At 35.7% G+C, this 13,422-nt stretch overlaps 1 protein-coding gene across 2 annotated transcripts in view; it reads right to left on the bottom strand.

Annotated features, from left to right (window-relative positions):
- The window catches only part of LOC130440858 (ras-GEF domain-containing family member 1B-like), a 551,095-nt gene that overhangs the window by 275,238 nt on the left and 262,435 nt on the right, over positions 1-13,422 (bottom strand). For both annotated transcript variants that reach the window (XM_056774235.1, XM_056774231.1), the window contains one exon: positions 11,737-11,787. In XM_056774235.1, coding sequence (XP_056630213.1) covers positions 11,737-11,787 — 51 coding nt within the window. The remainder of the gene's footprint in view (positions 1-11,736; positions 11,788-13,422) is intronic.

Raw genomic sequence — 13,422 nt, 5'->3', positions numbered from 1 at the left:
TTTTGGTCCGTATGCCACCTTGCCCTTTTTACTGGAAAAATAATCAAACACTCGGTAAAAACAATTCACCCTTATTACTGGCACAAGTTTACAAGCAACTATCTATAATCTTTGTCGTGTCTACATTGATTTTCACTTTAATTTAGAATGGTACTAAGGATTCAAGTGGAAAAAGAAGAAAGTTGTGGTTCCGACAAAAACTTGATGTACTTAATATTGCATTGATGGCATATAATACGCTTCCGATCTTGTCAGAAGGCAAAAAAAGTGACATTAATTTTAGTTTGTTTCCTGAATAATAAAGAAGTTCCAGAACACATTTGTAGGTTCTAAAGAAAATATCAGCTTGCATTCCTCAACAACTTCATGTATATTGAAGTAAGTGAGATACCCTGCGACCGTAAAATGAGAATTTTTGATCTCCAGACAGAATCTTTCTACCAGAGTAAAACGTGTTATGTCCCTGAGAATTTCTAGAAATTGATTTCTAAGAAATAAATTGCTCGAATTTTTTCTGCAAGTGTCATCGCCATTTGGCAGTAGGTGTGTGCTTTTTCTGTTCTCAACAAAATTACATCAAAAAATAGAAATCGAATTGTAAATTGATATCGATGCACTGTGCACAGTACATGCAGTGCCAATCATTACATTGATTTATCGACTGTGAAATGAAGTGATGTATTAAACTAGTAATACAGTGTAAACTCGAATAACCGGACTAATTGTTGTCGTTAGGGATTCGGATAATCGAAAGTCCGGATAATCGAATGTATGAAGAAAAGCGGGCTTTGTTAAATAAAAAAGTTTAATAATAGTATCATTTTCCACGTCTAGATTTTCTTCTGTTTCATCTTTTTGCATTTCCTGTTGTTCACTTATCTGCAATATGTTTTCTACGATCTCGTCATCCGACATAATCTGAAAGCCTTGATCCTTACTGTCACAAGTGACCCACTCTTTGATATAATCATTATCACAATTTTGACATATTTGTAACTCATTCATAGTACTCTGTTCCAAGCTTTGTTTAAAGTTTTCCTTCCAATCAAATCCCACGCATATACAACTATGTAACAGCACTCCTTCAAATTTTTTCCTTAAAAAATGATAAAACGACTTCTACCTCATCTTCATCAACAGATAACAACCTACGTAAAAGTTGTTTTCTATAAAGTCGTTTAATGTTTCAATAATAATTTGATCCATTGGTTGCAGCAAAGATATCAAATTAGGAGGCAAAAAATTTTACTTTAAGCTTTCCATTTTCTCTCTAACAATTCAACCGAAGGATGGGTTGGCGCATTATCCAGTAGTACATTACCTTACTTGCCAATTTCGTTTTGTTTTTTTTTTACTTCAGGGATAAAAGTGTTATTATATCAGTCAATGAATATTTCAGAGTTCATCCATGCGCTTTTTTGATTTTTATAAATTAAAGGCACTGAAATTTTTAAAACATCTGGGTTTTTTTGATTTTCCGATGAGGAGCAAAGATATTTTATGGGTCCCAGTAGCGATAGCGCAGACTAACTACTCGCTCTTTGCTTATTTTATAGCCTGGAGCTGAATTCTCTCGCCTAAAAACTGGATATTTTGAAGGTAATGATTTCCAGTTTATCCGGTTTCATCAGCATTATAAACAACATCCAAGTCAGTTATTTTCATCCAATTTTTTCTTAAAATCATCTTTAAAGGAGTTTCCTGTGTCTACATTGGCTGATATTTTTTAACCTTGTATTCCAATTCACGAACTTCATGACGAGATTTAGATTTGTATAACCATCCGTTACTTGCGACAAACGATTCATCACCACCTAATTTTTTATTTAACTATAATGCTTTTTTACAGAGTAAAGGGCCAGATATCAGTTGCCCAGTTGATCGTTTTTGTAAAAACCAACAATACAAATCGTCTTTGGTTTCTTAATCATTTTCCGATGTTTACTCCGTCTTCAGTATCTAATTTGCAGGTGTACAACAAAATTGAATCGGCATTATTCTTAATATAACTTATCGTGGATATACCTACACCATACTCATCAGGTAAACTACGACCGGTTACTCCATTTTTTCTTCATAATCGTAGTTAAAATAATAACTACAACGGTACATGTTGTCAGAATTAAAAAAACGTCTAAAATAGAAAAAAATTGGTGAGAAAGTTGTAAAACAGCTACCGGAATATACAGGCAGCTATCCTACAAATTGACTCGGACAAATCAACGTGCTAGAAAAAGTGGTTACAGTGGTATGAAATCTCTCTCCAATTAGATAAAAAGCCAGCTGAAGCCAAATATAACTTGCGAATGAATAAAGACAAGTTTAAAGAGTACTTCGCACCAAAAACGAATATATCATTTGAAAGATACATATTTTTCAAAATTTTAAAATAATGAAGATGAAAAATTCAATCACTTTTTAACTAGAGTAGAAACTCGAAGTAATATTAAAAGACAAGGTAGTGTTTGGAATCCGATCGAATCAAGTAAGAGAGAAATTATCAACAGAAGATAAACTAGACTAGGCCAAAGCTATAACAATCTGTAAAAGGAATTAAAAATTCAAAAATAAACAAAAACAATATTTTGACTGCAAGATATGTGGTACAAAACACAAATCCCGTACGGAGTGCAATAGAAATGGCCACTTTGCCCATTTGTGCCGTACTAAGAACATCCCAAACAGAAATGGTAATGTGGAATTCATAGCCAAACTAAATAGAGGAGCACAATGCAACGTGTTACCGAGATACTTAATGAACATAACGAAGGCAAGTCTGAAACCAAGCCAAACAAAAAATATAATTAGTTACACAGAAGATAAAATGGCAGTTCTAGTTGAAGCACAGCTACTTAAAAATAAAAGCTAAAATAAAAAAAGAAGAAAACAATATTATATTCAAGGTAGTTTAAGAAAAGGTTACACCGATCCTAGGGCTTGATACTGAGAGCCCAAAATTTGAAATTAAACCACCAAGAAGAATCCCAGATGCTATAAGAGATGAGATAAAGGAAGAATTTGGCAGAATGGTGAAATTAGACATCATAAAACCAGAAACAGAGCCTACCCTTGCTGTAAGTCCTATAGTAATTGTAAGACAAAACAAGAATCTGTATAGATCCATCAAATGTAAATAAAAACATACTGAGACATCATTTTCCTCTTACCACTATAGAGGACATTTCAGCTGATATTAAAGGTTCTAAATTCTTTGCATTATTAGATTGCATAAAAGGATTCTGACAGATTAAACTTTCGTAACACAGAAAATATTAACTCTTGTTAACCCATGGGGAAGATATTCTTCTAAATGACTTCCGTTTGGAGTATCCTCAGCATCTGTGATATTCCAAGAAATAAAAAAAATTTGTCAGTAAATTTAACAACGTGAGAGTGTCAATCGATGGCATTTCCATATATACAAGAACTACAAAAACCGGAAAAGGAATCAGGCTTCAGACTTGATAAAAATAAATACATTTTTGAATCGGAAAAAGTAAAATTTATTGTTTCAGTAGAAGGACTAGATGCAGACCCTCAAAACGTAGAAACTATACATGCAATGAAGACACCAATAAACTAAACAGAGCTACAGAGCCTACTATGATCACATGTCTAAATAGATTTATTATGAAAATGTCTGATATAACAAATCCTCTAAGAGATTTATTACACAAAAATACAAGCTTTATATGAGAAATTCAACACGAGGAAGTTCTGCAAAGTCCTCCAGTTTTGAGAGTATATGATGTAAACAAACCTGTCACATTAAGCGTAGACGTGAGTTCAAAAAACCTTGCCGCTGCTGTTCTTCAAGAAGGACAACTAATAACCTATGGAGCAAGAGCGTTGACCAAGTCTGAAGAGAAATATCCACAGATTAAAATGAAGCACTCGCTATACAATTTGGATGTAAGAAGTTTAACGAAAATGTTTATGGTAAAGAATTGACAGAGGAATAGACAGACCATAAGCCACTTGAGAGAATCTTCAAGGAAAACATAAAATTTGCACCAGCGAGATTGCAACGCATCTTGCACCATTCGCACCAAAATTTTCTTAGTTGAGCCTGCGATGCGATAATCTGAACTATGAACAAGAAGAAAATTTGAATGTTGCGGTAATACTACTTATGTCATTTGACACAAAATTACAGCTGCAACGGAAAATCCTCAACTACAATTAATAATACAGTCAGTAATATAAGAATTTCCAAAAAAATTCAGTAAAATTCCCACAGTACTACAACGACCTTGAAGAAGAATTGAGCTTTTTAGAAAGAATAATTTTCAAAGCAAATAAAGTTGTAGAGCCAAAATCACAGATCCCTGAAAAACTGAAAAATATTCATCAAGGGCATGCATTTATCTACTAGAAGGGACAATATGATGATATGAAAGGAAAAACTTACCTCGTAATTTACATCAGCTACTCTGGATATTTACATCTTTAACAGCTTCATATGAAGTTTAGAACAACTGAAAAGATGGTTTGCTGTATATGGAAAACCAGAAGAGCTACAAACTGACAATGGAATACTAAGAATGGAAATTTAACCATGTAATATCCAGTCCACATCGCCATCAAGATAATGGACTCGCTGAAAAGGCAGTTCAAGTAGCCAAGAACATATTTAAAAAAGGTGGTATTGACAAGTCCAACATTGAACTTGCTTTATTAACATGGAGAAATATAACAAGAAATGATATTTTAGGTTCATCAACGTCTATACCGCAAAATAACCAGATCTCCGTTACCTATAGAAGACAGTAACCTAAAAGCAAAAATAATGCAAGGAGTCACAGCCAAACTAAAACAATTAAGAGAAGAACAAGCTAACTGCAGAAATAAGTACACTAAAAGACCAGACAGTTTTTAAATTAATGAAAAAATTAGTCCCTTCTCGATGGTAAGGGACAAGATTGGTAGAAAAGCCTGAAGGTCTATCAAGACCTATAATCATTCAAACTGATCAAGGCCAAATTATGCGGAAACTTCATTAATCTGCAAAAGACACAAGCAGACTGTTGGAGTATAGCAACGATGCGCACACTAAATATAATTGTGCCTGTGCGAATTGAAAATGCCAGGTAGACGGGAAACCAAGAGAGCCAAATTTTATTGCTCTTCCCCTTCCGTCTGAAGAGCCCCGAAGGATGACCCACCACGGTCAGTCCGCCACCAGCCCACGCGACAGCCAGTCGCATTCAGCAGTTCACATCCAGTTATCAGTGTTTATACAAAAGTGTTTTTTTTTTACAGTCCATTCATTTATAATTAAACGAAAGACTTTTTCAAGTGCATTTTATATACTGCGTTACGTGCATACTTTTATTCATGTATTATTGTGCTTCATTTATGTATTATTAATAAAGTCAATCTAATAATACTTATTGTTTATTAACATTTAACAACAGGTTATGGGCCCAGCCCAATAATACAATAAAGTAAATAAATAAAAGTGCTCATAAAGTTAAGTAACGCAGTATAGGACCATTTAAAGTTAAACACTGAAGTGAACTAAAGTAAAGTGAATTTTTCGCACGATGGCAGAAAGCGTAAGGTATAACGTGCAAAAATTGAACAGTGACAATTACTCCACATGGAGTTTCAAAGTGAAGTTGCTATTGATAAAAGACGGTTTGTGGGACGTGGTTCGTCAAGATAAAGATGCGGCCACTACAGTTCACCCCGCAGCCGGAGCCGACACCGCCGCGATCGCTGCTGCTGCCGCAGCTACTGCTACAGCCGTTACCGCTTGGCAGAAGAAGGATCAAGACGCTCAAGTCGTGATTGGCTTGACAGTTGAAGATAGCCAATTGCGATTCATCAAGGAGAAGAAAACGGCGCACGATCAATGGGAGGCATTGAAGTCACATCACCAAAAGAATACAACTTCAAATAAGGTACACCTTTTAAAGCGCGTTTTTCGCATGACTCTCGAAGAGAGCGGAGACATGGAAGCTTACGTTGCAAAAATGTCAGAATATTTTGATAAGCTCGCTGCACTAGGCGTAGAAATGAAGGACGACGTAATTGCTTGTTTCTATTTATCGAGTTTGCCGGAGTCTTACGACACTCTCACTACGGCTTTGGAGAGTAGGCCCGAATCAGACCTCACCTCTGAATTCGTGAAGAGTCGATTAATCGACGAATTCATGAGGCGCAAAGAGGCTCAAGAAGTAAGGGAGATTTTAGGCAAAGAAACAGCGATGAAGGCCGAGCATAAAGCAAATAGCAGCGGCAATCAGACATCCAAAAGAAGTTGTTTCTTCTGCAAAAAGGAAGGGCACATCAAGGTAAACTGCAATAAATATAAGGCCTGGAAAGCGAAGCAGGAAAAGGGCAATAAAGTTTCCGAGGAGCGCGAACAGACAGGAACTGCTTACACGTGTCGCGAGATTTGTCTAGGCGCAAGGACAACAGAATGCAGCTGGATTGTGGACTCAGGCGCAACGAGCCACATGGTGCAGTCTCGAGAATTTTTCGACAAGATAGACCCCAGTAAAAAGGGATTTGTCTGCCTCGCAGACGAGACGAGAGCGGCAATCGAAGGCAAGGGGTCTGGGGCCATAAAGTGTTCGGCCGACGGCGAAAAATTTTCACAACTGCAAATAAACGACGTGCTGCTCGTTCCCGGTTTGGGGACAAATTTATTGTCGGTTCGGAAAATGACCAACGACGGCTACGAAATTATTTTTAAAAAGGATAGCTGCAGCATCGTAAAAGATGGAAAGGTGAAAGCAGTCGCGCGCGCCCCCTCAAATTCAGATCTCTACGAGATAAAGACAGCGCAAAGGGCCTGTACGGCCAATCAAGTCGTAAAAGAAAAAATCAGTGAAGGACACACCGAAAGCTGCCAACATGTTTGGCACCGACGTCTCGGGCATCGAAATCCAGATGCTATAAAGGAGATGGCAGCGAAGGGTCTTGCTACCGGCATCCAGGTAGTCGATTGCGGTATGCGGGAAATCTGCGAGTGCTGTTTGAAGGACAAGATGCCTCGCTTAGCATTTCCAAAACAGTCATTTAGCAAGACAAAGGCTCCACTCGATTTAATTCACACAGACGTCTGCTCAATGCCGGAGCTCACGGTCGGTCGTAAAAAGTATGTTTTAACCATCATCGATGATTTTTCGAGATACACGCACTTGTATCTTTTAGAGCATAAGAATGAAGCTACGAAATTCATCAAGCAGTTTGTGCAGATGGGGAAAACTCAGTTCAACAAGACCGTCAAGATGATCAGATCAGATCGAGGCCGTGAATACGTAAATAATGATTTACGCGGATATCTGCAAAAGGAAGGGATTCGCATTCAGTACACCGCGCCCTATTCGCCGCCGCAAAACGGCGTCGCAGAAAGAAAAAACAGGTATTTGACAGACGCTACAAGATGTATGCTTTCGGACGCTCAGCTAGGCAAACAGTTTTGGGGTGAGGCAATTCACACTGCATGTTATTTGCAAAACAGATCGCCTACGCGAGCGACAGGTAAAACACCATTTGAATTATGGTACGGCATCAAACCAGACTTAAAGCATCTACACATTTTTGGCTGCGTAGCTTACAGACACATCGACGATCAGCAGCGAAAAAAGTTAGATGACAAAGCCGAGAAATTAATTTTCGTCGGCTACTCCGAAGAATCGAAAGCTTATCGCCTTCTCGACATCAAGACAAATGGCATAAAGATAAGTCGAGATGTGCATTTTGGTGACACTTTGAAGAAAGACGATTCTACACTGTTTGAGATTATATTCTCGAAATGCGGCAACTGCGATGAAGACCTCGAGAATAGTCAAGACAATGACAGCAGTTCAAGCGAATCAACACACGGCAATGAAGATGGGTCAGACAACGAAGATTTTACTTCGGCAGAAGAAGGGAGCGGCAGCGGTTTGAGTGGATTCGCGCCGCCCGCTCGTATACCTGATGCAGCCCCAGCAGCGGTCAGGCGCTCCAACAGGTCAAACAGAGGCGTGCCGCCCGCCAGGTATGAAGCTACAGCTAATTTAGTAAAAGAACAGCCCGACCCGCTAACTGTGACCGAGGCCTTATCAAGGCCCGATAAAGACGATTGGCAGAAAGCCATGGATGAAGAGATCGAGTCTTTACGATCAAATGGCACATGGGAAATCGTGCCGCGACCTAGCGAACAAAACATCGTCAGCTGTAAATGGGTGTTTAAGACAAAACGCAACGTGAAAGGAGAAGTGGAGAGATATAAGGCTCGCCTCGTGGCTCGAGGCTTCTCTCAAAAATACGGTGTCGATTATGACGAGTACTGCCAAACAGATGAAATGATTGCTGACATGCTAACAAAGCCATTAGGAAAAAACAAGCTACGATACTTTGCAGAAAAAGGCGGATTAGTATGTCAATAAATCACTGCAGGTGTGCGTTCGTTGAGGAAGGGTGTTGGAGTATAGCAACGATGCGCACACTAAATATAATTGTGCCTGTGCGAATTGAAAATGCCAGGTAGACGGGAAACCAAGAGAGCCAAATTTTATTGCTCTTCCCCTTCCGTCTGAAGAGCCCCGAAGGATGACCCACCACGGTCAGTCCGCCACCAGCCCACGCGACAGCCAGTCGCATTCAGCAGTTCACATCCAGTTATCAGTGTTTATACAAAAGTGTTTTTTTTACAGTCCATTCATTTATAATTAAACGAAAGACTTTTTCAAGTGCATTTTATATACTGCGTTACGTGCATACTTTTATTCATGTATTATTGTGCTTCATTTATGTATTATTAATAAAGTCAATCTAATAATACTTATTGTTTATTAACATTTAACAACACAGACATTACCAGTAACAGAGTAGTAGTTCATGAAACTAAGTACACAGATGAACCAGCATGACCACATGTTTCATCACAAGAACAATCATCAGCTGTCACGTCATCCGCTTAATTATTTTCTTCAAAATCGTAGTTAAAGCAATAACTACGACGTTACAACTTCCAACATCAAATCACACTTACTCTATAGTTCACGCAGATTAATTTTTTATTTGCTGTTTAGACCTAAATTGATATGGCAAATGACACAAAAGCACGTAATTCTAGTTTTGGTTGCTGATAACGTATAACCACAATTATCTGCGCTATTCGATAATAAATATTGATTAGAGTGATAATTAGTTTAAATTGTTTGGTGTATTCATGAGAATGCTTCTGATATGATATATATACATAGAGACAAGTATAACTTCAATCATTTAACAAATACTTCCAAATAATATGTGATACTTTGTAAACTACCTTCTTTGATACTTTTCTAATAGTTGATCTCGATTCTAATAGTGTATTGAAATCCAAATATTTTATTTCCATAAAAGAAGAAGTTTGTTTGGATGGATTTTTGATGCTATTCAACTTTTGCTCTTATTCTCAGACAACGAAATGAGGTTACGAAATAGAGCAAGCTGTTTACCGGAAATATTGGAAAAATATGTAAATAGTTCATATTGGCAACTATAACGAAACATGAAGAACTAGTGATAGAAGAACTTCAGCTATTTGTATTGATTAATTTCTACGTAGAGAAGCTTTATTGCAAGGCAACTAACATAAGTGTAACTAACGAAATTAAAAAAGTTGATAAATGTATTGTTTAACCCTCACAGCTTCGATGATCTTGAAAAGTTAATATGTTGTACAGGTGATCATGCTGATTAATTTGATGTGTATATATGGGGCGCGGAAATAATATCCTCACATGGGTTTTATATGTTGAAAATTGAATCAATACACTGATTTCTTTCCGTGCAATATTTCTCAGAAACGGTTCATCCAATCAAAATGACATCACTGTCTAAGTAATTTGTGCAAAACTAGTGGTATTTGTTCACATTTGTCGAATATATGCTATTTGTGTGATATCTTTTCATATAAATTTGGGCAATCCATTAGTCACAAAAGGGTGATTCCAGAGTATATCACGATTGCTAATAAGGTAAAAAAATTTATACTGTGGAATCATTTTGATTTCACTTTTGTGACTAATGAGTTGCTCTAAATTTATATGAAATATATCATACTAATAGCATATATTCGACAAATGTAAACAAATACTACTTTGTTCTGCACAAATTCCTTGGATAGTGATGTCATCTTGATTGGATAAACCGTTTCTGAGCAATATAGCATGGAAAGAAATCAGTATATTGATTCAATTTTCAATATAAAAAAACTATGTGAAGATATGGATATCAAATTAATCAGCATGATCACCTCTACAACATACTAAATTTTCAAGGTCATTGGAGCTGTGATAAATGATACAATTACCAAAAAGTTTTAGCAATATCCTATTATGATAATACTGATCTACTACTAATAACTCTAAAGTAAAAAACAATATCCGTTTTCATATTATCATATAAACTGCTTCGCTGCCAACTTGCGGACGACTTATAGCCCCGTCTATAATAGTGCGGCTTCATATTGCGTTCAGAGTTACAGCATAAGTCTTCCTGGTATTATGTTAGCCTCTGCTGAAAAGGAGGCTTGCAACAAGTACACAACAATCATGTCTTATAGCAGCACTACAAGTCATCTTATAGTTGTCCTCTTTGGAAGCATTTATAGATAGTGAAGCAGTAAAGTAGGAATTCAAGCCAACAAGGCAGAATATGAGGCACTGGTTTTTCTATACTATCATCATTAGTGATTCATAATACGTAAAAACAAAATTCGGCTTGTTACTTCTGATTTATTTATTGTAACTTTCAAATTTTTTGGAGCTCCAGCTCCATTTAAGAAATTCAATAAAACCTCGGAATGTACTCGAAATCGTCCTATCTACACTACCTATCTACACTCAACTGTTCAAATCGAAATAAATTTTACAAAATTTGTGGTAATATTACTATTATATATATACGCTGGTAAGTTTTTCAAATGTCTTTTTAAGTTTGCTATTTTATTTTAGTGCTTACAAAAAAATTCCAGTTACCTTTATTAATTTCCTTTTGTTTTTATCAAATTTTGTATAATAGTTTCTATGGAAATTCGTATTTTCTATTTATTTGGGGAACAGAACGAATAGAATAGAACAGATTCCTGTATTATTATATTTTAACAAAATAGAAATTTAGTTTGTTAGAGCATAAGCTTATTTTTATTCAAATCTCTTCTACCTACTCGTTCGGTCTGCAGTAATTTCCATGTTCGTGTCCCCGTTTCGTTCCCCATTTAATTTGTTCCCGCAGTTTTACAGCTGCCTAAAGGTGCAATACCAGCAACAAGAAAGTACAGTAGTGCTCACATATTAAAGAGGCAAAACAAGTACGAAAGAATAGGCAAAAAGAAGAGCAATGACAAAAATGATGCTACGATTTTAAAGTTAAGATAAGAAAACTATTGAAAAATAATTCGATAAATAGATGGGACCATTAACATCCTCGCGAGTGTTGTCTCAATATAGAATAATTCAATTTATCACGTGACTAAAAAATATGTGTGCTTGTAAAAAATTTTGTTTAAAGAGTCATTTTTTCCATTGTACAGCTCCTAGCGACTATTCATTTCCTAGGGATATTTGTTTGTGCAAAATATTTACATTTATTATTAGATTACAGTATGGAAGCCAAAAAAAATCATGTTTCTTCCAGTCACGTTTATATATGACTGATACAAAAATGTTCTGAAAGTAAATGAATAATAAGGCCTTTTCTTTACTTTGTTATTTCACTGTACAATTTCTAATATAAAAATAAACTTACCCTAGATTTTGGAGTATGTTTTAGTCCAATGGCAGGTTGACTTCTGTTGCTCTGAAAATGAAGATTAATTTGATTAAATCGGAAGAGAATAAACGCTACTACGATACTGTTTAGCGGAAATCAATTTATAACTGACAATTTTTCAAGATCAAATTATTGTTTTTTTTTTTAATTTGACGGGTCCATATTCATAACTGCTTAATATCAAAAGTTTTGATTAACTTACTTGTCCTCTATTTTAGATACCATTTGCTAAATATTTTTAGTTAATTATTGATAATATATTGAGAAGAATTATACATGGTTGATAGCCCTGATGTAACGGTTTTATATCAACGAAAATGAACACCGCGAAAACAGATCAATTTTTGTATATAAAACTATACTTTTTGAACCAAATTATTCACCTATTCCCTCAACTTCCTAGCCATAACGGCAAGGATATTGTAGGTAAATAGAATATTTTACACCTAAGAACTAAGATGGTACTTTTAATTCTGAAGCAAAAAGTTTATTGTCTTATATTGAGTGGACTACAACTTGTCGAAGCATCCAAAACACTGTCTGAGATGTATATGCCACCGTAAAATTGTAAATACCGTTTAATCTATCTCGCGAGATTGTTAGCTGTGGAAATATTGTGAACCGTAACATATTGCTTTCAATTTAACGCATTATTTTTCGGTAGATTTTAATCCACCGAAGTGAAACTGTTAAATCTCAATTTTACAATTGTCAAGATGTCTGTGTCCTTAGTATTAGGAATGAAACAGGTGTCAGTCAAATAAAATAAATGCACTTCAAGAATTGTGACAACACGTATTTATTTATTATTTAGTAGATAACCAATAATTCTGAAATCACATGGTATCAAAATAAAGAAATGAGAAACGTTACAACATTTTCTTATTCTTATTTTCTAATTAAAATTGAATGAAATTTTCTTTGATTACACATGTTTTATACAAATTTAGGAATATTGTAACCGTAAATATTGGCTCCACATATTTATCTTTCAACCTAACCTAACCTAACATTTCTATAGCTATGAGTTATTTTGAACACAGAATCAATTTACAATCACCAAAACATTCTTTGTTTACATTCGAAAACAAACTAAAAAACAAACAAATATGGCGAAGCGGGGCATATGTCTGTTACGAACTCATCTCCGCCCTGGAGCCCGTCCCGCTTGGATATAGTTGAACTCTAAAAAAGTTAATTAAGTGATAGCGATAAGTGAATTATTATAAGTTAGAGAAGTGTATAGTGTTTAGATAAATTAAGAACGTAAGAGACAGTGTCTATTAATTAAGCCCATGAATATAAATCGTACAAATAAATTAGAAAAACATTACATGCCGTTCAACCAATCAGCGTGCGAGGTGCTTTTCGTTTTACAATTTGACGGTTTCATTTCCATAGATTATAATATACCGTAATCTATAATTACCATGATGCAATGTCAAGCGACTTACAATATTCATCTATGCAATATTTTGACCTCGCAAGAAATTGCATGCAATTTATTGCACGTTGTCTTGCACCACGTCAAGCTGCATTTAACATTCAATTGAATATTTTCAAACAATCTAAATAGAGAGAACAAAAATCAGTAAAGGGAAAATAGGTTTATTTTTTCTTTTCGGAAAGCAGTTTTTCGCAAAAACTTTTCTCTCGAATATA

This window comes from Diorhabda sublineata, chromosome 2 (genome assembly GCF_026230105.1).
Source record: "Diorhabda sublineata isolate icDioSubl1.1 chromosome 2, icDioSubl1.1, whole genome shotgun sequence".
Taxonomy (NCBI): Eukaryota; Metazoa; Arthropoda; class Insecta; order Coleoptera; family Chrysomelidae; genus Diorhabda; species Diorhabda sublineata.
The sequence above is the reverse complement of the archived record's forward strand: the minus strand, read 5'-3'. Positions and strand labels throughout refer to the sequence as shown.